The 27220-nt window shown below is 55.2% G+C and overlaps 1 protein-coding gene across 3 annotated transcripts in view; it reads left to right on the forward strand.

The window, feature by feature from the left end:
- celsr2 (cadherin, EGF LAG seven-pass G-type receptor 2) overlaps positions 1-27220 on the forward strand; it is a 58642-nt gene that overhangs the window by 5862 nt on the left and 25560 nt on the right. For all 3 annotated transcript variants that reach the window (XM_088640634.1, XM_088640632.1, XM_088640633.1), the window contains exons 2-3: positions 19688-20320; positions 26424-26646. In XM_088640634.1, coding sequence (XP_088496760.1) covers positions 19688-20320; positions 26424-26646 — 856 coding nt within the window. The remainder of the gene's footprint in view (positions 1-19687; positions 20321-26423; positions 26647-27220) is intronic.

A 27220-nucleotide genomic window follows, 5' to 3' on the forward strand; every position in this document is an offset into this window, starting at 1 on the left:
TGGAGTAGCTGTTTGAGGCTGTGCATTAACTGAGGGTTAGGTTTAAAGAACACTTAATGTATCATGACTGGTAGTGGAGACGTGCTCTTGAACTTTGCTAGTATGCCTGTTGACACAAAAAGGAATCCATTGTCCTGGAGTCTGTGTGCTGCTGTCGGCAAGGTGTTTCGGTAAAGTGAGCATGATGAAGAGGCACTTGACTGCGAAGAGTTACAGTAGCTGGTTTTTGTGTTTCTGGCTGTGCCAAGAGAGCTCTGAGCACCTCTTCACACCGCAGCAAGACAGAGAATTAAAGGCCTACCAGCCTCACGGAGTCGCTTGGCCGGGCGGCAGCGAACCGGAAAGAGACGGTCTTGACACGACGGATTTAATCTGGAGCTCCATTGTCTGCAGCAAGAGGAGCGCTGCAGTCTTGTACACCCACCGCCACTGCCTCCCAGCCTCCCCCACACCCACCGCCACTGCCTCCCAGCCTCCCCCACACCCACCGCCACTGCCTCCCAGCCTCCCTCACACCAACCGCCACTGCCTCCCAGCCTCCCCCACACCCACCGCCTCTGCCTCCCCCACACCCACCGCCACTGCCTCCCAGCCTCCCTCACACCAACCGCCACTGCCTCCCAGCCTCCCTCACACCAACCGCCACTGCCTCCCAGCCTCCCCCACACCCACCGCCACTGCCTCCCCCACACCCACCGCCACTGCCTCCCTCACACCAACCGCCACTGCCTCCCAGCCTCCCTCACACCAACCGCCACTGCCTCCCAGCCTCCCTCACACCAACCGCCACTGCCTCCCAGCCTCCCCCACACCCACCGCCTCTGCCTCCCCCACACCCACCGCCTCTGCCTCCCCCACACCCACCGCCACTGCCTCCCCCACACCCACCGCCACTGCCTCCCAGCCTCCCTCACACCCACCGCCACTGCCTCCCAGCCTCCCACACACCCACCGCCACTGCCTCCCAGCCTCCCTCACACCCACCGCCACTGCCTCCCAGCCTCCCACACACCCACCGCCACTGCCTCCCTCACACCCACTGCCACTGCCTCCCAGCCTCCCTCACACCCACCGCCACTGCCTCCCAGCCTCCCACACACCCACCGCCACTGCCTCCCAGCCTCCCTCACACCCACTGCCACTGCCTCCCAGCCTCCCACACACCCACCGCCACTGCCTCCCAGCCTCCCTCACACCCACCGCCACTGCCTCCCAGCCTCCCCCACACCCACCGCCTCTGCCTCCCCCACACCCACCGCCTCTGCCTCCCCCACACCCACTGCCTCTGCCTCCCTCACACTCACCGCCACTGCCTCCCAGCCTCCCACACACCCACTGCCACTGCCTCCCAGCCTCCCTCACACTCACCGCCACTGCCTCCCAGCCTCTCACACACTCACCGCCACTGCCTCCCAAGCTCTCACACCCACCCCCACTGCCACTGCCTCCCTCACACCCACCGCCACTGCCTCCCAGCCTCCCTCACACCCACCGCCACTGCCTCCCAGCCTCCCTCACACCCACCGCCTCGCCACCCACCCTCTCACCCACTCTCTCGTGCAGTGTCATAAACCTTTCTTGTTAATTGTGCTAATTGCCACTTCCCAGATTTTAATTGCCTTGAAGTAGCCTGTGGGCTCGAGTCCCTCAACACAGCAGAAGTAGGACAGGTCTCTGTGCCTCTGCAGGCTGGGGCGTCGGTGTGTGTCTGAGGCACTCTGGGGCAGTGTGGGAGGGAGGAGCAGCGGAGAGATCTGTGCGATGTGTCAGGAGTGACCATGCGTCTGTCTGCTTTACCGCTCTGAGGCTCGGGTTTGAGTGTGTGGCTTTCCACACACGTGTGTGTCTGAGCACAGAGGACAGGACACATTCAGGGGCGCAAGACAGTGGGAAGTGCGGGTGCGCAGCAGGGTCTTGGCTGCGTCATGTTAATGCAATGCTGCTGCAGAGCTGGAGAGGGCTCGGTCATGGACGAACTGGGGGGCAGGGGCGGGGGGTCGCGGGGACTGTGTGTGAGAAATGCAGCCTGAGCTGAGCTCCATTGTCTGCAGTCTCTCGCTGACAGCAGCCAATCAGGAGAGCTGCCTGCTCTGGGCAGAGTCTGTCCAGCGGTCTGCTGCTTACACCACGATGGCCAGAGCATTTACAGCATACACAGTGTTCAGCCTTCACAATCATAGCAAATCCACTTCATTGGCCTAAGAAGATTGTACATGATTTCCTAAAGCACAGGGGCAGGTGGAACAGGTAGACATGTTGGGAGTGCAGGACTATAGGTATCCGGAAGTACAGAATGCAAAATTATAAAACGTCTGTACATAATCTAACGTCTAGATAATCACAGCTGCATTATAGAATCAGTTTACAGTGAATTGTATATAGAGACACGGTTGTTTGTGTGGTCTCTCTCATCTTGTGGCAGGCTGTGATTTGAAAGGCTGGTGTTTCAGGTTCCCTGTCTCTCTCCCCTGGGACAGTTCTCAGCCTGGGCTCTGTCTCTTCTCTCTCCTCCAGGACAGCTCTCACCCAGGCCAGGACACTGTCTCACGCTCTTTGCTTGACTCTTTGCTATCCAGCTCTTATGCACTGGTGCAGGTGGACCACAGGACTTGCTGGACTCATTATGATAACCCTCAGGTCTCGTTCAGAGGTTGTTTAACTTGAGGCCGTAACTCAGCCCAAGCATATCTTTGGCCAGTATTGGCTGTGCTCCAGTGGTCAAGCTCTTGTACTGCTGGGGGGAGGGGAGTTCAGTCCCCAGCTCCCACACCGATACTGTCGCACCTGGAAGACTGTTTGGATAAACTGCTAGCAGTAGTGCCTCCCAGGCAGAGACGAAGGAGACACTTGCTTCCTTCAGCGCTGTGCTGGAGAAGAGCTTGACGCTGCAGAGTTCTGGTAGTAACTGGCAGTGCAGTGCCTCATCACGAACGAGGACTACAGGGCTAACGCCTACAGAAACAAAGGCGTGTGGCAGATAGTGTTTAGTGTCAGATGATGGGCTCGGCAGGAAGATATCCGGTGGGTTTAATTACGAGCTGGGTGACTGCGATAATGAGACTTAATGAGACCAGAAGAATGGGTTAGCAAGGGGCAGAGTGGGTGAGCGTCAGACTCGGTGTTTCAATCTGCATTTTTATTTTCTTAATTATATCCTCTGCCTAATAAGCAGCTTGGACGAGGCGGGGGGAGATGGGCGACTGATGCCGGCGAGACGTGGCTGTGGTTTAGACCGTAAACGGCTCAGCAGGCTCCCCGGCTCGGCACGCGGCCAGCAGGGAGAGAGCTGGCGGGCGGGAACCTCCTGTCGGTGTCCCATCTAATTTTCCGTCGCTGGCATGCCGGGCGTAGGTTCTGAATTCTGCTGACCTTGAAGTCGTGTGCACTGTGTTTAATAAGTGCTTGACGCTCAGTTTAGTGTGGGGTGTTGATTCAAGTCTTGCACAGCAGAGCAGGAAATACTTCATGTAAACAGTTATCAGAGCACACAGGAGTCCTGATTGCCACTTCTCCAGCAGCTGTGCAACCCTGTGTGTTATTTCAGTTCTTCCTGCACCACGCTGGCTCGCTCGCAAGGCGGGTGGCTTCAGAACTGGGTACAGGGAGGCAGTAGGCAGCACAGATCTTCCAGCCCAACTGCTTGTGTGCATCCTCTGCCAAGACAGCCAGTCCTCCTTCCTGGAGAGGAACCAGACTCAAGGCCTCCTGGGAACACATTGTGGTGGCGAGGCTGGGGTCTCATTTCTGCGCCTCTGTCATTCTGAACCCCCACCTGGGGCTCAGTGCGGAGAACTGGTCAGGGCTCTGCGCTTGTATCTGGGAGGCTGGCGCAAAACGAAAGCGCTTCAGTGAGACTGCAGCGGTAAATTCACACAGAGCTGCGACGATCGCAGGTCAGAGAAATTGCCGATTTGATCTCTGCAGGCAGTCTGCTGAAATAAAAGCCCTTTAACTTGGGCCTCCTTGTTTGTGATTCCAGCGAAGGAAGATGCAGTTTCTGAGTGAAGAGAGTGAATTTATTTCCACGGATCTGGTTTAGCTCTGCAGCAGGAGCCCAGTGTTTCCACTTTAATCTGAGGAGGAGGGACTGAGCCATCTCCTTCTGCCCTGCCAGCCGGGTCAGGCGCAGTTCTCGGGCTCGGTGTGCCGGCTGGGTCTCGGCGGTCCGGCAGGGGCGGCGAGTCTATGGGCTGTTCTGCTCCTGCACGCCCTGTCAGTGCAGGGGACTGGCAGCTTGCAGGGGAGAGGTCTCTCTGTCTCTCTCTGTGGCTCTCCATGTGTTTGCCCTGGGTGGAGTGCACAGGGAAAGGGGGTTTACTGACACAAGGAAGAATTCTTCACCCCTTGCAAGCTGTGGGTGCTGGTTGTGAGAGGCTGGACATGGCCATTCAACCCTGATGGGCACAATTCCTTGAGCCCCTCCTTCACAGAGTCTCCCCCCATGTCTCCCTGGGGCCTTCAGCAGTGCTGTTCAGTTGCTGAGGTTGATTACTGTATTGACTGGGCATATTGATCTCTCCTTCCCCCTCTGACTGGGGGTGGTGGCAGATGTGCAGCCCTGTTTCTTATCTGTGCTCTACGTTAGAGAAGCCCGTCCACTGTGGGCTGCCTGTTTCATCCACAGCAGCTCTGCGAGAAAGAGGGAGATAGTCAAGCCAGATGACTGCTCTGACTGTTTGCGCAGTGCTCACGAGAGCGTCCATCCCTTTGTGAATTCAGTGCGGACAGCCAGGCCTGCTCATCTGCACGTGCTCGTCACACCTGTCTGGAGGGCGTGTCCAAACTGCCCGTGGGCAGTGGTAGTCAGTCTAGTCATCTGCTCATGCCCTGGAAGTCGAGTGTGTGTACGGATGCCTGGGGCGCAGCAGTGGTCCTGAGAGGGGGGCTCAGTGATGGAGTCTGGCCTCAGCTGGATCAATTGCAGCTCGTGTGCGCAGTGCAGTGGAACGCTGATTGATAGTTTACTTCTGTGTCCTCCCCCCTCCCCCTGCGTCCTTCTCCTCCGTCCTCCTCGTGGCGGTGTTAGAACGCTTCCATCGTTCGTTCTCCTCGTGAACCCTACCCCCCTGCCCCTCCCGCGGCTGATCAATAGATCAGCGGCTCTCTGCCGGCCTGCGTGTGAATAAATCACCCCCCTCGCCAACTGGCGAACTCCTCAGCTGTTCCACTGGGGTGCTTCAGTTCTTGTTTTTTTGTTTTAGGCACAGCAATCCAGGACAGCCTTCTGGTCGCTTGTTCCAAGTCAGCGCTCTTTGACTGCAGGCTATCCAGTTTGATCTCCCCCCCCCAGCCGATGAAGGAGATCATGCCGACTTAATTTAGTGGAAAATGTTTTGGTTGCGTAACAGCGTTTTGTTTTTTTTCCTCCTTCGCACTTGGTTGAGCAGCTCGGCCGCCTCTCTGGCAGGACTGGATGGTTTCCTTCCTGTGCTCGGCCGCTACCGGCCCGGAGCGGCGCTGGCTGGGCTGTCCTCCCAGCTCCCCGAGCCGCTCCAGGCCGGAGGGGCAGCCCTGGCAGAGACAGGTGTACCCTGCGCCCTTCTAGCGCTGGCGTGGTGGGGGCTGAGGGGAGCCCGTGTGGTTCCCCCCGATCTCGCGGCTGCCTGTCCCCTCAGCCCCTTTGTGCGCGGGATTTGAATGAGAAAGGGCCGCCCCGGCGGAGCAGGAAGGGTCAGCGAAGAAGAAAAGGGGTTTTGTCTCCAGACGGGAGTTTATGACAAGCTGAGCGGCTTTGGGGTTTTTTCTCTTTAAAAAAAAGCGTTGAGTTTTTTTTCCCCAACGTCGGGGGTTACAGAGCTGGATTTCTGGCCCCCAGTCGCGTACAAAAAGGCCTTTTATGAGCGGAACGCTTCACTCCTTCGTTTTCTGTCTTTCTGTTTTCCTGTGAAAAGCCCAGGCCACTCGCATGGCTGAGCTGTCTGTGCTCTTGTCCCAACGTTACATTAATGTTGTCATGACAAAAAAACAGAGTGGGCCCCTCCTGCCCCCCCCCCCCAGTATGCATTTCCCACCCTTTCTTCCCTGTCCTCCTTGTTAACCCTTGTGAGCCAGGAATGCTGGAAGTGTCTTTTGATAATGGCCTAAGAGCTGTAGGTGGCTCTATTATCCTGCCCTCTGAAAGAAAGATATCTGGGGCCCTGTGATCCAATAGTTCTGGGAAGAGAATTCCCTGCCTCCCAATTGGGATCCCATTAATGATTAATTGGCTCTGTTGCCACTAATCTGCCAAAGGACACAGGCGGCAGAGCTGTGTCCTCGCTGGGAGGGTCTGGAGATGGATGAGGCAGCTTCTTTCACGCAGTTTGACATGTGTTTTGACAAAGCCACGTGTGACAGAAATGCACCACTGATTATCAGAGTGGACAAAGGGAAAAATAAACCGTCACCCCCACCCCCTCCTTCCCCTCATGCCCCGGAGGTGGCTGGTGAACTCTAGATCGGAGCGCTGCTCTTTGCAGGGAGAGAGTCAGGCCTGAGCCGCGTGAGGGAGCAGCACCCGGCTGGACACTGTCCCTGGTCTCTCGGGGCTGGGTGCCGCTGTCTCGGCGCGGGGCTTGGCTGAACACGCGCCGCAGGGAAGTTCAGTCCCAGAGGAGCAGTTCTGGTTCCACTCTCCCCCACCCCCCGTGAAAGACGTGGAGGTGACGACGGTCGCTCAGCTGTGTGGGCTCTTGGCCTCCATCACTGCCTTCTGCGTCGTGTCCAGACCTGTGGCCCGCAGGGTGTCCCCTCTGGTGGCGTCTTTCATCCTGGCCGTGGAGGTGGTCATTCCTCTCCAGTCACAGTGCAGGGCTCGGATGGGGAACAGCCGCTGAGCACAGCCCGGGGGCCGCCCTGTGGTCTTGTGGTCTGAAAGTGTGCGCCGTGTCTTCCCGCACACAAGCGTGCCAGGATCACACAAGTGGAGGAGTGCGAGAGTTTGGAGCAACAGGGGGAGTGTTTGACGAGAGCAGAAATACTAATCTAGGACAGGAGGTGTTAGTGAAGTGGTTCTCCTGTTCCTCAGTGCGAACCCCAGGAGGGCAGCTGTCTTTGTGCACAGCCCATGTGAGCTATAAATAGACTGCTACTACTCTCGTCAGGGAGAACTGAGCCAGCAGAGGCTGTTAAACATCGCTGCTTGCTTTTGTCTTGTCACACTGCAGTCAGAGAGTGATGTGCACATAGAGAATGTGCATCTTTAATATAGATGCAGGGATGAATTTCCTGTTAGCTAAATGAGCTCAATCAGATTTTGTTCACAGTTGTGTGACAGTCTCGATGTCTCTGTTTTTTAAGTGTTCTAAAATTAGATTCCCTTGCTTCTTTTTCTATTTGAGTTACCAGTCATGATCGGTTTTTGCTTTTTCGCTTTTTTAATTTGATCGTTCTATCAAATGAAAATAACGTCTGCTCCATCCCGCACAACACCTTCCTAACACCTTGTTCACAGTGGAACTCTCTCAAAGTTACCACAGAAGGAGAGGGGTGTTAAGCGCGGTACAGCCGCGGTAACGTCCGAGCAGTGCAGAGAAGTAAAACTGTGGGGACGGTGAGACATGCAGGACAGAAGCTGGCAGCAGATGAGAGGATGGCCATGGAGTCGCCACGCAGGCCTGATGCAGTCAGTCCCACGAGGGCGCAGGTCACCGAAAGGGTGCTGGTCCAGGGCCCGGACGACGTGCTCCTCTGTACCCTGTTCTCCATGTGCTCGGGAGTTAGCTGGAGCAGTCTGGAAGAGCTGGTGTGGTCTGTCTGATGCCAGAGAGAGCCAGTGTGCTCCCCCCCAGAGCCTGCTTTCCGTTTCACACAGGCAGAGTCAGCCATTGTCTGCCCCTGCTGGCCAGTCAGGACGTGGCTCGGCCAGGCGTGCAGCCCCTTTGTCCTGGGCTGGGAGGTTACGGCAGGCTCATTGATATGCGCTGCCTTTTGAAGTGAGGGCCCAGTGGTTTCTAAAGAGCCAAGCTGGGCTTTGTTCTACCAGAGGACGGGCCCAGAGAGGTCCCGGGTCCGAGCGTCATCCCGGAGCGTTACATTTCCAGAGAGCTGGTGCCTCAGCTGGCAGGCAGAGCTGCTGCTGGGGGAGCTGAAGAGCTCTGGCCCCTCTCCTGGGGTGGGAACTGGGAGCGCTAGCGCAGCCTTCACAGCTGTCACCCCGACACCAGAGCAGGAGGAGGATAATGAGAGAGGCAGTGGAAACCTCTCCACTGACATGATATCAGGGCTTAGAAAAACATCTCTGGATACACAATAGCCTTCATTTCCCCCCAGTTTCCCTCTGTGCCCCCTGGGTCGTGTTTCACTGTTGATTTGGAGTCCTGAGTGCTGGGTCTTTCTCCCCCGGCCTGCAGCAAGTGGGGATGTAATTCTGCAGCTGTTCCTGCCTGTCTGTCTGTCCTGCCCTAGCAGGGCTATCGCTGTGCTGTTTTACCCCATGTGTAGCTTGTGTATTTGTGGCAGGGTAGGAAGTGAGGCACATCCCTGACTTCCTCCCACTCTCCCCTCTGTGATTTTCCACATCTGTCTCCAGACTGCTGCCTCAGCCTGTACCTGCCTAGGATTTGTCTCAGTTCTGGGTCTTTTGCTTGGACCAAGTTGGCCCGGTCCAGCCCATTTCCTGTCTTGACCAAGCGGGGAGTTTGCTGAGCAGTCGAAGGGCAGTGAGCTGGGGCTGCCCCTGTGCCAGTTAATGTCCTGTATGTGAGATCCATTGCTCTTCCTGAAGTAGCAACAACTGCAGGTCCGTCCTGGAATTCCAGCCACCCCCCTCCCCCTCCCAGCCTGGAGCGAGCGAGGGTCTGCGTGAACCGTGCCCGGCTCCGTGCAGCGGTGTGTCAGGGCACTGTGGGAAAAGTGCGCGTGAGAGAGACGTGTGCAAACAGCTGCTGTGTCAGGCGTCAGGTAGCCACGTTGCCACAGAAAGAGGAAATCGTACATTCTCGAAATCGCCTGCCATACCGGTTCCGGCTGAGTTTGTATTTGTTTTTCTGTCGTTTTCTCTTTCATCGTGTTTCTCAGCAAAGTGTTCTTCTTCCAAGGGGCAGCAGGCAGAGTAGACAGGCAGTGAACTGCCCAGGGGTGCCGGATGGAGGGGGCCTATCATGGGGCAGGAGGCAGAGCAGAGCTCTTTCTGCATTGCGAATCCTACCCAGCTACTATTTCTCTCGTCAAGCGTGAAGCAATTACACTTCTGGAACCCTGGAATGGTAATTCTGTGACTCATTTAGGTTGCAAAGGTTTCACATCTGAGGCCTCGCTGTCCACATCATGGCACTGGCCGTAGCTGAAGGAACAGGGACAGCACTATGGCCAGCCTCTATGCGCTGGAACTAAAATAAAGTCTCAACGGGGAAATGGTTTATGCATAAGTGCCGAATAGCCCCATTCCCCCTGATTGAAATGCGGCTCCCAGGCAGTAATACATTATATTCCCAATAAAAGTCAGAGAGAGAGAATAGCTCTTCAAAAAGCCGTTGCTGTAATGAGAAAACCGGGCCCTCACTCCCTCAATCCCATTAACAACTTTCTGCTCTCAGGTCTCTTTGAAGACTACGTCAGTAATCGCCCGTATTGCAGAGACGAATCCTCCTGTTTTTTATTTTCCCTCCCATTACACTTTCTCCCCATTCTCAACTGAAAAGCGAGGATGGCTCTCAGGAATGCTTTGTTTAGCAACCGTTGTCATGGTGACCCCAGCGACACCTCAGAAATCCCTGTGCGCTGAGGCATGTGCTGGGGCTCCTTTGTGCAGGGAATCAAGGGGTGGGGGAGCTGCTCTTTCACTTTCATAGGCCAGCGCTCACAAGAACACAGGTCCCCCGGGCCGTCGCGCACAGGGCTGTGAACAGGCGTCCCCCGGGCCGTCGCGCACAGGGCTGTGAACAGGCGTCCCCCGGGCCGTCGCGCACAGGGCTGTGAACAGGCGTCCCCCGGGCCGTCGCGCACAGGGCTGTGAACAGGCGTCCCCCGGGCCGTCGCGCACAGGGCTGTGAACAGGCGTCCCCCGGGCCGTCGCGCACAGGGCTGTGAACAGGCGTCCCCCGGGCCGTCCCGCACAGGGCTGTGAACAGGCGTCCCCCGGGCCGTCCCGCACAGGGCTGTGAACACGCGTCCCCCGGGCCGTCCCTCACAGGGCTGTGAACAGGCGTCCCCCGGGCCGTCGCGCACAGGGCTGTGAACAGGCGTCCCCCGGGCCGTCGCGCACAGGGCTGTGAACAGGCGTCCCCCGGGCCGTCACGCACAGGGCTGTGACCACGCGTCCCCCGGGCCGTCGCGCACAGGGCTGTGACCACGCGTCCCCCAGTCCGTCCCGCACAGGGCTGTAAACACGCGTCCCCCGGGCCGTCCCTCACAGGGCTGTGAACACGCGTCCCCGGGCCGTCCCTCACAGGGCTGTGAACACGCGTCCCCCGGGCCGTCCCTCACAGGGCTGTGAACACGCTTCCCCCGGGCCGTCCCGCACAGGGCTGTGAACAGGCGTCCCCGGGGCGTCCCGCACAGGGCTGTGAACACACATCCCCTGGGCTTTCCCACACAGGGCTGTGAACACGCGTCCCCCGGGGCATCTGTCTTTTGCGAGCTGCAAGTACCAGTTGTGTGAGAAGCCGGGGATCAGTGTAGAGAGGGCCTCACACCAAACTGTTAGGCCTGCTACCCCTCTGCCCCCCTCGGTCTCTGCTGCGTCGCCACACCTCCCTCCCTGCAGAAATGAGATCTGAGCGGCTCTCCCCCATGTTGCTCTGAAGTGATACTTGTATTTGCAAACAACATCTGTGCCACCTCAAGGGGCAGTGTACGCTGAGTGAGAAGGCGCAGGAGAGCAGTTACCCAGGCGAGCGAGCCCCCTCTCAGGCTGTTCCCGCTGAGTGCTTTTGGTAGAGTTGTTATTGGTGTTACACGACACGCGGCCGATTGCCTCTGCCTGGACCCTGCTGCACGATCAATACTTGATTTCTGTGTGCTCCGCTGTGCAGTGTCTTGTGCACATTCAGTATATTCATTATCACAGACCCAGAGTCACATCCTCGGAGCTCCCAGCTGAAAGGGGCCTTGCTTCGCCTTCCAGTGTTTTCCATTCGTATCTGCAGTAAATACTGACTGTGCACTGGAGTGGGTCTGCTACAGCCTTCAGGTGCTCTGTATGCGGGGCTTTTCCACTGGCGTCCCGCCGAGAGGACCCCCCCAGGTCACTCGAAGAGTGTTGGTGGACTTGAGGAGATCCCCAGGAAGAGATGCCAGGCATTTCCTGCTTTTGTGTGGGTTTCAAATGAATGTTTCCACCTCAGCCAGGTGCGTGCAGGATGATGTCACTGGGACGACACAGCTGGGGTGGGGGTCACGGGGACCAGGGGGCCTCTCTCGGGCACAGGCACCCCGTTTCCATGGGTTACTCGGGGTAATTGACCTGACTCTCTTAGCCAATTGACCGGTCAGTTCACCTCTGACCCCCTGACCCGAGTGGTGATTGCAGTCTACGTGACCTGCATTTTCTGAGCTGCTTACACAAATATGTCAGGCATTTAACGTGCAGCAGAAAGACGGTTTAGCTGAATTCCACTTGTCTCCAAAGTGCTGTTTAACAGGCTGGGCTTGTAGGAGCTGAAACTGAGATCTGCCCCTCCCTGCTCTGCCGGGAACGTTGCTCGCTGTCCGGCTGTGTGAGTGACTGCCGCCTTCGGAAATACTAGCAAAAACTGGGGCCTGCTGGCTCATAGCCAGCTCATGGCACCCATATTCCTTTACCTTCCATTGTTCACATCAACATCTCCAAAAAAAGGAAAAGATTATTTCCGAAGGTACCGCTGTTCATAATGGCTGCCCTGCTGTTTTTCAAGCGTCCTGTAGTGCTGTTTAGCTCTAGCAGTGTTAATACTGACTTCCAAGAAATGGGTTAACAGGAATCTTGATGCAGGGGTTTTTCTGTATGCAATAATCTAAAAACGCGATATAGCATTACATGACATTACAAAGGCTTGTAGCACTGCAAGCCTTTCAGTAAATATTCTTTTATGACGCCTGTTAGCCTTTGGAAAGCACCAGTCTCAGATTTCGTTAGTGTGCCTGAGGCTAAGGTTTAGGAATTGTTTCAAACGTATTTGTTCGTTTTTCAGATGGTTAGTGCGGCTCCTATATAAACTCCTGTAATGATCTGTAATCCTGCAGCGACATGCAGATTGGGAAAGGCAGAGAGAGCAGGTTTTCACTGTGGGGGTGTGGTGAGCACAGAGCTCGCTTTTCAAAGTGCTTAAACAGTACATAGTGCCACTCTGTGGATCAGGGTTTCACCTGACCTGTGTCACCCGGTACAGGAGGCTGGAATGAGATCTTAATGCCAGTAAAACATTTAAATCCTGGTTAATGTTCCATGTGCATAAATAGGAATAGCAGCTCCTAGAGAGGCCTGTTCAGATTGCCTTCGCTGAAACACTGAGTCCTGGACCGGAGACGACCGGAGTCTCAGACAGTGCGCTGCTGTCCCCACGCACTGACCGACAGCCCGCACAGCCTGGGCAGCGCGCTTACAGTTTGAACCGGCTGACTGCTGTGCCTCGCAGTGGGAGTTCATTCTCAGGCGTCGGTGAGGGAGACACACACCAGGCAGCTGCTGGACGGGAGAGACCCGGGCTGGGCTTTCGAGAGACATTTTCTCAAAGCAGAGGATGGATTGTAGCTCCTGGACTCCTAGCCTGCCTCTGACTTGGACGCGTGCAGCCATTAGTTAAAAGAGGGCAAATGTGTTGCAACAAGTGGTCACACCATGTGAAACAGTCCTGTTGCGGGAGATGTGGAAGAGGAAGACTGCTGCATTGCTTAAGTCTCTTTCCAGAAGAATAGAATCAAGGTATAAAACATGTCTGCAGTGCCTTCCAGCCACACTGCGCCCCTGACTGTCAGAAGTCCTGATATCTCCTTTTCTCCTCCTGGGGGGGGAGCGACAGTTGTGGACAGGAGACGGGCAGGACCTCTTCACCCACACGACCCCTGTTCAGACCGATAACAGCTCAGTGATCAGGCCCTCATCTGCACCACAATAGTCCGGAGGACAAAGGGAGAGAGGGGTCGACTCAGGCGAGAGCAGACAGTTGGAAGAGAAACGCATCTTGGTGATGTTCATGAGCTCTCTCTGCGTGCTAGCATTTTTTGGCCTAGAACTGGCCCTGTAAATACTGGGTTATTTCACTAAGGCCCTGTTTTTATACAGAAGTTGCTGAATCTTACCAGTTCAGAGAAATTGTACTCCTTCTTACCACACTGAGATAGATTGTTGACTATTCGCATCATTTTTTGTTTTTTGCTCAAGCCCCGAGCAGTTGCTTCTGGCAGTGTCAGACCATGTTGAGCTGAGGGTGTGTAAGTTCCTCCTGGTTCGTGAACCTGTTCCCCAGCCTCCTGGAGGCCACTCTGATCCTGCTGTCCGTATGCAAATGTTTCAGAGCCCGGAGTGCTATGTCTCTTCTGGTGTGTGTGTGTGTGTGTGTGTGTGTGTGTGTGTGTGTGTGTGTGTGTGTGTGTGTGTGTGCGCGCTCTGCCTTCCGCATTCTGTTTTCATCATCCTGTGACAGGGAGCCTGCTTCTCTGTGCGAACCACAGGTGACTTTTTGCTGGTTTCTAGTACCAGCTTTTCCCCCAGGCCCATTTCGGTCCCCAGTCCTGTCCTGGATCCATTCGAGCTCCGACCTCTGAACAGTCAAGCGAGGAGCACCATTCCCAGCCCTCCTGCTGCCCTGCTGCCCGTAATGTGATCAAGTGAAGAGGGCTATCAGGGGGGCTGCAGAATGATGACAAACGAGCCTCTGATTGCTCTGGCCCAGGACAGGCTGAGACAGGGTGCCTGTTGAGAATGAATGGGGCACACACTCATGCGTGCTTTCAGACTGAAGATGGGGTTTGCGCACACAACAGATCAGCATCGGTATTCTACCTCTGTGGTGATTCGGCTGGATGTTTGCGCGTCTTACATTTTCATCTCCAAGCAAATCCGGGCAGCAGCATGTGTTTAGATGCAGAAATCCAGAAGAACAGGGATTTGCGAAGCCTGCTCCCCGTGGCCTTTCCCCACTCTTCTGGGTGGCTGTATCCATTTGCCAGCAGCCCACACTCTGAAGGCCCTGCAGGGGGGGAGTAATACCAAGAGCCGTACGGCAGTGCCAGTGGCAGTCAAGACGATACCAGCTGGCAATTTCTCATTTCACGCACAAAATGGCTCGAGGTGTCTTCTTAAAAGAAACGCTCTTGAAAGTGTGCCAACTCTCCAAGGCCAGGGCAAAATCCTTAAAGCAGCAAATGCTTCCTTCAGCTCTTCTCTGCAAGAGAGCAGCTGAAGGCTGTGTGGATGAAGAGCTGAATTCAGATTCTGCTCTGGGAGATGAAGAGGAGTACCCTTACCTCTGTGTGCACACCATGCAGTCAGTGTTGTGCTGGAAAGGCTGCTCTCCCGTCTTCCAGGTCAGGTGAAGCTGCTGCCTCAGGCTGTCAGTGTGGGATAGATGGGGGGAGCTGGACATTGAAAGTGCTGGAGGGGACCAGGCGGCTGTACTGCTGTTGCCCCTCTAACTCCTGTAACTCCCAGAGTCCTCTGATCCCTGCGCCAGTCCAGAACTGGAGGGAGGGCTCCCTCTTTTATAAAAAACATACCCTCTCCCCAAACTGGGCTCCAGCTGCCTTCCCGAACTCCCGAATGCCTCACGGATGACTTTCCCAGCCCCTTTCCCAGACGTTAATTATGGCCATGTCTTGTCGCAGCCATCAGGGGGCCAGGCTTAGCCCCGCTCCCACTGAGTGACCTGGGGGTCCTTTCCGCTGGGCGTCAAGTGGAAGGGAACTCTTAATTGGGTCTCTATGACATCCAAGGCCTCCACCTCCGCTCCCCAGCCCCCAAATTAATGGTTGCCTCTCTAAGGGCTGGCTTCAGGGAGCTGTCTCCCTCCTTCTGTCAGCCAAGGACTGACAGAGCTGGCAGCTTGTTGAGGTCGGAGGTCGTGAGGCGGTGGGGCCTATACAGGGATATGTGGGGCCTGTTCTAGGTGTGTGTTGCCATGGCGATGTGGGCACTACCTGCCGATGAGGCAGCCTAATCACCTCACCTGTACACTGCAACCCCGAAAATGAGGCTCTACAACCACGAGCCCTACAGGCTTTATCACTGTATAGAAAGAGACACTCGGGGTACAACACGAGGAGCAGAGGTCGATAAGAGCCAGGACTCTTGTCTTTACACTTGTGTGTAAATTGGGGGAGGGGTAGTGATCTGAGATTCAAGAGAGGTGGGAGTTGTGTATTGCGTGTTGCCCAGCCAAGTTGTGGTCAGGTTAGCACACAGGTGTCTGCTGCTGCTTTTTCTACATGCTGTGAATGGTACCTCTGAGCTAGCTGGTGCTGGCGGGGGGTGGGGTACTGCCCTCCGATTTGAACCCCATTCCTGAAGGCGATAGCGCAGATGCTCGCTGTGTTCAGCCTCCAGTTTCAGATCAGAACGTCCAGACTCGCAGAGGTCCTGCAGACTCGTTAGTCAGTATGTGCTTCATGTGTTCAATTAGCGTTGCATTCCGTGGCAAACCGCCTCCATGATAATGAGATCAGGCCTGCGTCAGAGTTCCCTGGCTCCAGCCCCTCTCGTGCTGTTTGTGGGCTGAGCGTTAAACTGGGCTGCAGAGGGGGTGAATATTTGTCTGTGTTTTAAAATACTGGAGCACACGCGACCTCTTCCTGGCCGGGGTCTCCCTTACCCGGCGGATCGAGGGAGTAACGCAGACAGCTGCACTCCTCTGTGAGCTGTGAGCTGCCTGGAGGAGAAGATTTGCTGTTTTTTATTTCGCTCCGTTACCCTTCCTGCACTCAGACTGTTCCAGTAAAGTCAGACCAGTAGGCCAATAAACTATTAATAAAATATCGTTCGTTACGTTCTCCTTGTGTTCTTTACCCTGTATATACAGGGCTCTTGCAGAACAAGATGAGCTTTTAATGAATGCATCACAGGGGCTCCGAGTTCGGGAATATTTCAGAATATTTCCGGGGGTGAGCTGGGGTTGGTGTGTGTTTATTACCGGGGTTATCCCTCTTCTCCGGTACAGCTAGCTCACTGAATCTCAGGGCGAGTTCTGCAGCACCTACATCCATGCAGCGTGCTTGCTCGGTGTTGCGTGCTCTTCCTCTCTCACGCACACGGCCGGCTCTTGGAGATGTGCCTCGCTTGGCCGGGCTCGTGTGAGCCTCCCACTCCCCCTCTGCCGCGCTGCTGAGCTTTGAATAGTTTCCCAGACTGGGGGAGGCCTGAGCGCTCGGCGTTAATTAGTCTGGAGAATGATTAGCTTTCTTCGTAATTCGTATGACAAAATGATCAGGAAATGGGGCTCGCTGCACTCTGAGGACAGAGCCCACGCCTCGCTAATGAACTGTGACCAGACCTGGATCCCTGCCACACCGAACCACGTACCCCGCCTGGCTCCGAGAGGGACACGGCCAGGTCCCGGGTTCAGGGCGAGTGACCGGACGTGACCGCACCTGGAGACGCCTCCGGAGATATCTGACAAGACACGGGGAGAGTTTCACCTGGATAGCAAGTCCCTCTGTTTTCCGAATCGCCGTGACGTTCTCGAAATGTCTGGCCCGAGCGAGGGTGCTTCAGGAGAAGGCGGCGGCTGCGATCCGTGGCTAATGGATGCGCTGACATCGCAGGACGACACTCCAGCCAGGCTGTCCTGAGCCCCGGCGCAATCGCTTCTCTCTTTGATCCTGATGGCTCATGACTGCCGAGCCATTCCTAGGATCACGGAAGAGGAGAAACTCATTCCTGTGCTCATTAACCACAGTTTTGTTCCTCAAGGCCTCTCCATCTTCTCTCCGAGATGCACTCTACTAGACCCTGCCTGCTGCCTCAGAGGCACGACAAGGCTATTTTTAGCTACTAGTTTGCCTTCGGTTTTGTGAGCAGGGATGCAGAACATTCCCAGTGTCTTATCTTCCTAGCATTAACCCACAGTCATCAGAGGAGCTGCTTTCTCCGTGAAGTCAGGACGGGCTGAAAGAGGCGCGGAGGGGAGAGGCCTGGGCTGTGTCATGTGGTGGTGTTTGACATGACCAGCGGCGCCTCAGTGTCCCACGAAGGAAGATCGCGAACTGTGCTCTTGGATGATGTGTGCTCAGCGAAAGTGCAGACAGACATGCAGTGGGTCTGCAGGCGACTCAGTTGAGTTTTTGCAGGCTCTGTGTGTATCTGTATGCAGGTGTGTGAGCTTGTGTGTGCAGTGTTGCCCTTCTCTGCTGCTGCCTCTGGGGGGTTTGCGTTGGCCGGGCACTGTTGCTGGTCAGGTAGTGCGTTAGCGCTGAGGAGAGTCAAGAAAAGCGCTGTCGCTCGTCAGGACTGTTGCCCTTCTGCTCGGTCACAGGACGGAGGTGTCCGTGGGGAAGAGGGGGCGGCACTGCCAGGCTTCAGGGGGGCTGGCTGAAGAGCTGCTTGACTCTGGAGCTGGCACGAGCGGCAGATTCGGGACGCTGGCTCGTTAACGGGGAATTCCTTTGCAGGGTGCTGACAGGCGGAGGTAGGAATGCCAACCCATTTAGTGGGGGCACGATATAAACCGGTAGACCCTGCTGCTGCTCCAGTCCTCCATGATCCCATCATGCATGTGAGGTGTCTGCAGGGCTGCTGTGTGTCTGAGGTTATCGCTCACTTCCAGCTCAGCATTGGGTTACACAAACAGACAGGTGGCAGGATAGGAGGGCTGGGCGGGGGGGCCAGACGGTTCTGTCTGCAGTGGAGTCACGGAGAGGGATGTGGCAAGGTGTGGGGGGGGTGCTTTTGTGATCTAAATTGCAGAGTAGCAGTGATGTGAACTGTGGAGAAGTGTGTGTTCTTCTGTTTCCTGCTTAAACAGCCTGCGTCTTCTGCACTACTGTACTTCCTGATTAGAGGCCACGGTGAATGGGGATCAAATGGCCTGGACTGACATGAACACAGACTAAAGCCTTGTTAACCATATACACCCTCCCCTTTCTTTAGCCTTGTTCTGGCTGAATGGCCCAGTGTTTGGAGCTGTGAACACGTACAGCACTTTGCGGGTTTTGTTTTTTCGATAGTGGCCCTAATAAAAGCTGGAGTCTTCCTGTGGTTTTTGTCTCCAGTGCACACAAAACAAAGAGGGCGATTGTTGATTGTGACGTAAGACTTAAACCTCTGTTGTGACTGACGTCTGTCAGTGGCAAGCAGTGGGGTTCGATTGATGGTTTTTCTTTGTTGCGCTTTATTTATTCCACCAAGTGGGGTGAGCAAACAGATGTTCCTGATGGAAAACCAACACACAACACCAAGAGCCCAGCGCAGCGCAGGAGGATGTGGGGATTTTCTCGGTCCTGCACAGCCAAGTTAGAAGCTTGTCCGTGGCTGTGTTAGAATAGGCTTTGCTGTCTTTGAAAGAACAAGGGAGGTAGAGGAGGAATGGGCTCTGATCGTCGAGTCCACCTCGCTCGTCCGGCTGTTGGAAGCTCAGTGACTCCTGAGCACCTTCCCTGGTGACTCGGCATTCTCGGCATGACTCTGTGTAACTCAGAGGGACATAACAGTAATCAGGTTTCAAAGAGAAAGAGGAGAGAAGGGAAGAAACGAGAGACGAATGTGATCTCGTAGCAGAACAAAGATGGGCTCTGTGGCTGCATTCCAGCATGTCTCCCTTCTGCACCACTGATAGCACAATTTTTAAATCAGGGATGAACTTAGGAATTTCAGTTAACTTATTTCTCCATTGGAATGTCATTTACAGGATTCTCACAGATTCATCTGATAGTTCCCAGTACCTACACTCCCATTTTTGGTTCTTACATCTGGCCAGGTTATAATGAAACATCAGGAACTGCTGTGCTCCTGTCTTGATCTGTGTTTTCGGCTGCAAGCAGTGCTCCTGTGGCTCTGTGTGTACTGATCTCTTCCTCTTCCTCCGCAAGCAGTGCTCCTGTTGCTCTGTGTGTACTGATCTCTTCCTCTTCCTCTTCCTCCGTGAGCAGTGCTCCTGTTGCTCTGTACTGATCTCTTCCTCTTCCTCTGTGAGCTACACTCCTGTAACTCTGTCTGTGTGTATGGGCCTCTCCTCCTCCTCTGTGAGCAACACTCCTATAGGTCTGTGTGTACTGATCTCTTCCTCTTCCTCCGTGAGCAGTGCTCCTGTTGCTCTGTGTGTACTGATCTCTTCCTCTTCCTCTTCCTCCACAAGCAGTGCTCCTGTTGCTCTGTACTGATCTCTTCCTCTTCCTCCACAAGCAGTGCTCCTGTTGCTCTGTACTGTTCTCTTCCTCTTCCTCCATGAGCTACACTCCTGTAGCTCTGTCTGTGTGTATGGGCCTCTTCCTCTTCCTCTGTGAGCAACACTCCTGTAGCTCTGTCTGTGTGTACTGACCTCTTCTTCCTCTCTGTGAGCAACACTCCTGTAGCTCTGTGTGTACTGATCTCTTCCTCTTCCTCCGTGAGCAGTGCTCCTGTTGCTCGGTAGTGATCTCTTCCTCTTCCTTAGCGAGCAGTGCTCCTGTTGTTCTGTACTGATCACTTTCTCTTCCCCCGCAAGCAGTGCTCCTGTGGTTCTGTGTGTACTGATCTCTTCCTCTTCCTCCACGAGCAGTGCTCCTGTGGCTCTGTGTGTACTGATCTCTTCCTCTTCCTCTGTGAGCAGTGCTCCTGTTGCTCTGTACTGACCTCTTCTTCTTCCTCTCCCTCTGTGTGCAGACGGGGTCCACAGTGTGACGGCCCAGTGCTCCCTGCAGGTCACCATCATCACGGACGAGATGCTGTCCAACAGCATCACGCTGCGCCTGGCCAACATGTCGCAGGAGCGCTTCCTGTCGCCGCTGCTGGGGCTCTTCCTGGAGGGCGTGGCCACGGTGCTGTCGGCCGCCAAGGAGGACATCGTCATCTTCAACATCCAGAACGACACGGACGTCAGCGCCAGCATCCTGAACGTCAGCCTGTCGGTGCTGGAGCCCGGGCGCGGCCAGTACGTCAGCTCGGAGGAGCTGCAGGAGCGGCTGTACCTCAACCGCAGCCTGCTGGCCCAGATCTCCTCCCAGCGCGTGCTGCCCTTCGACGACAACATCTGCCTGCGCGAGCCCTGCGAGAACTACATGAAGTGCGTCTCCGTGCTGAAGTTCGACAGCCTGGCGCCCTTCGTCTCCTCCGACACCATCCTCTTCCGGCCCATCCATCCCATCAACGGGCTGCGCTGCCGCTGCCCCGCGGGCTTCACCGGCGACTACTGCGAGACGGAGATCGACCTCTGCTACACCAAGCCCTGCGGCACCCACGGGGTGTGCCGCAGCCGAGAGGGGGGCTACACCTGCGAGTGCTTCGAGGACTTCACCGGTGAGTCGCCACCCCGCCCGGCCCCGGGTTCAAGGGCTGGGAGGAAGCTCCCACAATGCCTGTGCTGTATGGTCAATATGTGTGCAATATCATCGCCTTCCCCCCAGACAAGCCTCCCTTGAGTGGATCGTCTATCTGGGCCATCAAACAGATTCGGTTTTTGTTCTTGCTCTTCTTTATTGGAAGAGCCTTCTCCGGGTTCAGAGGGCCCTGCTCTGCTAGGGTTCAGGGTTCAGTGTCACTGAGCCCAGCCTCAGAGGGACACGGATGGCTGGCATGTTGGGCTGGTGACAGTGTGCCACGCTGGAATGCGATTGGATGTCAGAGAGCGTGTCTCGGCGCGCGGGGCAGCAGCAGGGTGACGGGACCTGCAGGGTCACGGGTGCTCGTTACTGACACAGGCGCCTCTTTCTCCTCTGATGTCCCCACTTGCAGACGGAGACAAGGAGCTGCACTGTGCTCATTGCCTAACTGCATTCTAATCTAATTTAGGTCTGATGTCCAGCATTTGAAGCCTTTTTTAGTCGTCGGCATAATGTGAGGGATTCGAATATTTTGTTACAGACTGAACAGAAGGAAAGGGACAGCTGCGGTGTTAGAGCTGCAATGCGTCGTGGGTAGCAGGTAGACGCAGGGCGGCACCGACGCATGGCAACAGTTCTAGCAGTTTCATACTCGGGTGGCACACCCTTCCAGTCAGGAGTTAGCTATGGTGTGTTGTGGTGTGTTTTTATGGAGGAGCGACAACAGTGACTCTGCAAAGCCACACAGGATGAAGCCACTGGAGCTTGGGCTGGGTTTTCCTGAGCGGCCCAGGCCGCATAAGCATGAGTGTTTCCCCTTCTCCCCTGACGAGTCGCAGCTCGTTTCAGCACTGCCTCTGAGCCTGTGCGCTGACAGGCAGTCTCCGTGATTCACAGAGCCCGGCTGTGCCCGGCTCTGGGCACTCCTACCCCCTGCGTGCAACAAGACCAAACTCAAGTCAATCCTTTCCACTCACTGCTGTGAGCTGAACGGCCTGCAGAGCTGAGGTTAATGTCACCCGCAACACAGGTGTCGCTGTCTGAGTCCGGCAGGGTGGCCACGGTGTCACCCGAGGGGGCAGAGTTTCCTCTTGGTGGTCCCCTGGGTCCTGCACTGTCCTGAGAGCAGACTGTGTGGGTGCATAGCACCCTCTGCACTGCGGGGGGGTTGTATTGTGAGTTGAGATTAGAGAGCATCTGTTCCAGGAATCAGCACATAAAAAAATAATAAGCCTGCAAAATAAAGGGGCGCCAGCTGTTTTAGTGCCGAGCTGGCGGGGTGTCTGACTGAGTTGAGGTGTGGCTGAGAAGATGCAGTTACACCGGTGGGCTCTGAGCCAGCTCTCAGGCAAAAAGTAAATTGGCAAAGACAGAATGTTTGAAGTATTGATGTTTCTGAAGCGCTCGACAGCTTCAGTACCCGAAACATGTGCTTCAGCCTGTCATCGGCCTTTGTGGAGAGCAGAGGAGCAGGTCCTGCAGGAGTTAGAGGAAACTGTCATGGCACCCAGTACTCTCCCATCGGTGCATCTCACTCTCCCTCCTTTGGAAAGAAACATCACTGAAAACGTCACTGTTTGCCTCATGCCTGTCTTTTCTTAATTTGACTGCAGCCTTTCTTTGTTTTTAATGATGTTGAAACTGGACTGAATTTTTGTCCCAGATATATCTAGTTTTAGTTAGTACACAGGTTGTAAACAGATGAATTAGATGAGAGCGGTAAGGCCTGGACTGGCCTGGACTGGGACCCTGGGTTTCTCCTGTGGCTGGTGGACGGGCTTGAGTCTCTCGTGAGTTACACTGATACTCGAGGCCTTTACAGAACTTTTCAGAACATGTAGAAAAGATCCCAAAATGCTCCACACAAATTAGACTGATCACAAGGGCAGCGTCAGTGGTGCCTCCTGGCCCACAATTTACCGCAAACACATGGCTCCCTTGACCTTTATTAAGGGCTCTTTTGAATCAGGGGTTCCTGGCAGGTGATTAGTGCCTGCAAGTCTTGGGGCACAGAAAACACAAAACACTGGAGGGGCACCCTCGCCACGCCACACCCCGGAAGAGCACCCCCAGGTCTCGACTCGCTTTCCTGATCGATCTCTGCTGAAACCTTCGCCTCTGCCTTCTCACGAATCGGCAACAAAGCAGCCGCCTGGGAACGGGGGTATCATTCTGACAGCCCCAGTGATTCATGCCGATAGCGAACAAAGGCAGAGGAGGGTTTGTGGAGGCTGCAGACAAAGCAGAGGAAGTTGGGATCGTGTGGTGTGTGTGGGCGCCTGCATGAGAGCCTTCCAGACACACCCACTCGCTGCAGCTCTGCTCCCTCCCCGAGGGGGCTGTCTCACCGCCCCCGTACCTGGGGCCCCTCCCTTAGGAGACGAACGCAGAGAGCCGTATGGGGGAGAGGTGGCCAGGTTGGCGGCTTTTCACTGCGTGACTGGTGTTGCTGCGTGTCCTTCCGCGGGCTTGCAGGTGTAGCCGAGCTAGTTCGGACACGGTGACGTCATCGCCATCCCTGTGCGTAGCAGGGACCTCAGCCGCCTGGGCCGAGGGAGGTCTCCTTTAGCTCACTCGGCTTGTTCCCTGTTGCGTTACGCCGGAGACCCGGGTTTGCGCCCAGGTGTTGCAGGACAAACCAGCAGGGCGGAACCACAACAGTCACACAGGCATGAGGCTGGCACCTCTCGGCCCACGCTGCCAGACTCTGCGGCCAGCGACGCCTTCTCCCCACACGAGAGGGGCAGGGCGCAGAGTGACGCCAGCCAGAAAACTCAAGCAAGTTTCCTGCAGAATTTCACTGGGACAACGGAGCGTGACCCGGGAAATCGGCTGGAAATGCAGAACCCACCTCAGTGCACAGAGGTGCAAAGTCAGGTGGGAGTGTGATTGGGGGTGCAGTCCCAGGGTGGGCCGAGTCACAGGGGTGGGATTGGGTTGTGCTGGTGTCAGGGTCCCTGCGTCTTTGGAGAGTCTCCGAGGAGGTGAGGCAAATGAAATGTCTGGTTCCCTGATGAGGTTAATTAGGCGGGACGAGGGTGAGCTGGTGGGCAGACAGTACGGGTTGCCTGGCCTGAGTGTATTCGCAGGGCTCGTCCAGCCCTCTAGTTCTCCTCTCGGCCTCCCCCCTGAGCCAGTGCCTCCTGCTCTGCAGACAGACGCTACGCTGGAGACGAGACCACTCAGTCTGGGCCACACAGACAGCAGCTGGAAACACGTTCAGGCATTTTTCCTTTTTTATGGTAACAAGTGATCTTCTGGCTTCAGAGCCAGTTCTGCGAGTAATTACCCAACCCGAGCGTGTGCTTCTGGCTGGCCTGCAAGCCACACACTCCCCAGGATCACAGGAGGAGGGAGGAGGGAGCCAGGGGGCACGTTTTATCACACTGTTTGATTGTTTTGCTTTTGTGGTTTTTGGAAAGTGAGCTAAACAATTCAGCTCTAAGGAGGAGCTGATTCTTGTTGGAGCAGGGCTCGTTGGGAGAGGGGGATGCTGGGATTGTTTTGTAGTGTCTCATGTAGTGGACAGCACCGGGTAATCGGTACTGGAGCCTCAGCTGGCTGTCTGAATGACCCCAGAGTCAGGCGAGCTGCCCAGGTCAGTGCTGTGCTTACAGAGCACAGTGTTTTATCACACACACACACTGCTGTCATGTAAACATGACCCCCCAGACTTCACCTGTCTGACTTGAGGGATCACTATCTCTCAGTTCAGACCTCCCACAGCCTCTCTGCTCAGGAGGAGAAAGACGCCACAAATTCTGAGCCATTCCGGTGGATTCTCCTTTATATCACATTACCAGGCTCTGCCTCTGTACATCTGGCGCCTGTGCTGTGATGAAGGGTCTTTGAGGATGAGGAGGAGGAGGTGGGCAGAGCTCCTGGCCTGCGAGAGGCGGCGTGGAAAGCCAAGCTCTTAACTCTCGGAGGGAGGAGGAGGCGCTGTGGAAATCTGCTGGATTTGATTTTTCATTCTGTGCAGCTTTCTGTTTGCTTTTCTTTTGTTCTTTGTGCAGTGTAAAGGTTGTTTGTGCTCTGGGCATTTGCAGACTGCGGTCCGCTGAGCAAAATTCAGGGGTTGTGTGACATTGATGGCCACTGTGCGCCTGTGTCTAGGGGCTCCGGTGTGTTACTATGACTCAGGGATGTCCCTGTGTCTCGAGTTCCAAATGTTTACTGCAGTACATTTGCACTGTTGTCTACAGTCACACTGTGTACACTTATCTCGTGCACCTTGCTCTGTTGTCGACTCCCACAGTGTGTTCTGGGCTGTGCCGGTGCCCTGTTTGCCCCGTTATACTGTTAATTCTCTAGCCAGTACACCGTTGCCGGATCTCGTCATCAAAGAGATTTAAATTGGAACCTGAAGAGCCCACCTGCAGACTGTGGGTCAGAACACAGGGCAGGAAAGGTCTCCGCTCCTCCTGACTGGGCCCAGGAGTGGGGCTCCTCAGCTGGGCTGTGGGTGATCTGAGAGCAGGCTGATTGCTCTAATCCCCACCTCAGGGCTGTCTCTGCTCCTGGCCATCCTCTGTAACGCAACCATTAACATTAACATTATTAGCCATCAATAACCACTGCTAACTCCTTCATGAATGCCTTGATCCAACCTTGTGTCCCCAAGCTTACCCCCCTGGGGGCTTACAAGGCCCAGCGTTTGTCTCCTTTCTCTACTGTATCAGATAAAATCCCAGGACTGAGATGCATCAGCCCCCCACTGTAATTAGAGGTTAAGTCTCTTGTTAGCTGAGACTTTGCTGTGCACTTCTCAGTTTAAAGCCTACCCTGCCGACAGATAACATCACTGTTAAGTCAGGCTGCTTCCTCATGTTGTTCTTGATTTCACATGAGAAAATTTGACGTTTACAACTCAGCTTTTCTTTTTTAAACACATGTATGGCTGAATATCAGCATTACTTTCTTTATATCTTCACCCAGTTGGACCAGCAAAATAGATCTCACTCTATCCCAGGCTGAAGAAAACACTCAACAAGGCTTTTGCCTTCTAGAATTCCTCTGGTTGCACAAGAGGCTTTACAGGGTGTCTGTAATTATAGGGCTGAGTGTTTTTGTCCTAATCCCATGGAGGCTGGGTCTTGTTTCTGGGACTCTGGCTCTTCCCTTTGCCAACCAGCTGAACTCCAAAGTGCCTGGTTCTGCCCATCTGCAGCTGTGTGTGTGCTGCAGAACTGCACCTATGGGTGAGAAGCAAAGCTCGGGTCACGTAGTATCTGCATGCAATAACAATTAATTAACTATTAAAAATAGTCAAGTAGACAGTAACCAAATTTAAAACCATCATTATAAGTTTCTGTAAATCACAATTAACAAGGTCACAAGAGAAATCTTTGCTGCCATTCCTAAGGAACAGTGCTTATCTGGAGGTTTGCATCCCACACATTCTCCGTGTTACTACACCAGCATGGCTGGTCTCCGTGGCAACCGCATCCGGTCACTAGGTGACGGGAGCAGGGAGCAAGCAAGGATAGCAATCCCCAAGCCTGGGCTCTCCCGGGAAGCATTCTCTCAGCCCTGGGCTCCGTTACCACGGTGAGCAAGATCGATGCTGAAAGACGCTTGGTTGCACTTTGCTGAATAAAACATGCTTTCTAAAAGAGGGTCAATGGAGACTAATAATCGAGCTGGTATGACTACAACTGCCGCCAGACATGTTATTTAGACATGGATCTGTGCACACTGAGATTACACAGGGTAACAGACATTAGCATCTTTTTTTCTGACATGATCATTAAGTGTCACAGGCACTGATGCCTAATTAAAGATGACTGGAGGGGGACAGCTGTACCCCTCCTGCTGCACCACCACTGGTGTTTGAGGAGTCTGATGTGCTCATGCTGTCAGCTGGGTTCTGTTTTTGGGGTCTTTTGCATGTGGGGGTGGAAAGACAGGGGCAGCAGGTTACTTGTTGTTCACACACTGCTTGGTTTCGATGTTCATTTGTGGAACGTGTAGTGAAACGTGAGCCCCTGACTCAGCACCCCGGGGTGCTGACGATGCTCTGGGGGTCCAGCCCAGGCCCCAGGCTGTCGTCTCACACTCTCTCTCTCTCTTCTGCCCAGGGGAGCAGTGCCAGATGTCGTCCCGCTCGGGCCGCTGCGTCCCGGGGGTGTGCAAGAACGGGGGCACTTGCGTCAACCTCCTGGTGGGGGGCTTCAAGTGTGACTGCCCCCCCGGGGGCTACGAGAAGCCCTTCTGCGAGATGACGACGCGCGGGTTCCCCCCCCAGTCCTTCGTCACCTTCAAGGGCCTGCGGCAGCGTTTCCACTTCACCCTCTCCCTCACGTGAGTGCCGCCTCCGTCAGCGCGGGTGGCCAAATCAGGGGGTCCTGTGGCTCGGAGAGGGGACCCCTCTATTCCTGTGCTGTTCCTGTCTGTGGCAGCGTCTGGCATGCAGAAGCTCTGCGTTCTTGACATGTTGTCCTGCCCTGTCCCCCCTAAAGCGCCCTGGATTTAGGGGGTACAGAAGGCAAGGGGCTGGACCTTGGGGGTCTTGCAGAGGTCAGTTTGGCAGGACTCCCTTGCACAGTGTCCGGGAACACGGGTGTCATGGGAACAGGAATTCTGCTGACCAGCCCCAGTGCTGACCCTACAGCAATGATTAACTAGGCAGGGGGCCTCTCGGACTGTGAGGCCAGTCAGTTCACACACACCACCACTGATCTCTCCTCTCTTCCAGGGACACTAGATAATGATCAACCCTCTTTTCGTGCTGAAGCTGTAAAATTGTGCGCAGAAAAGTTGGACCTGTTTTTATACCTGTGTTTTTAAGATCTCCCCTCCCAGAACCAGCAGCCCCTAAAGACAGCAGCCAGTTAATTTTTGTGAACTTTAAGAATACAGGCGCTCCTGGGGTTAA

The sequence above is a fragment of the Lepisosteus platostomus genome, chromosome 7, assembly GCF_059453375.1.
Source record: "Lepisosteus platostomus isolate fLepPlt1 chromosome 7, fLepPlt1.hap1, whole genome shotgun sequence".
Taxonomy (NCBI): Eukaryota; Metazoa; Chordata; class Actinopteri; order Semionotiformes; family Lepisosteidae; genus Lepisosteus; species Lepisosteus platostomus.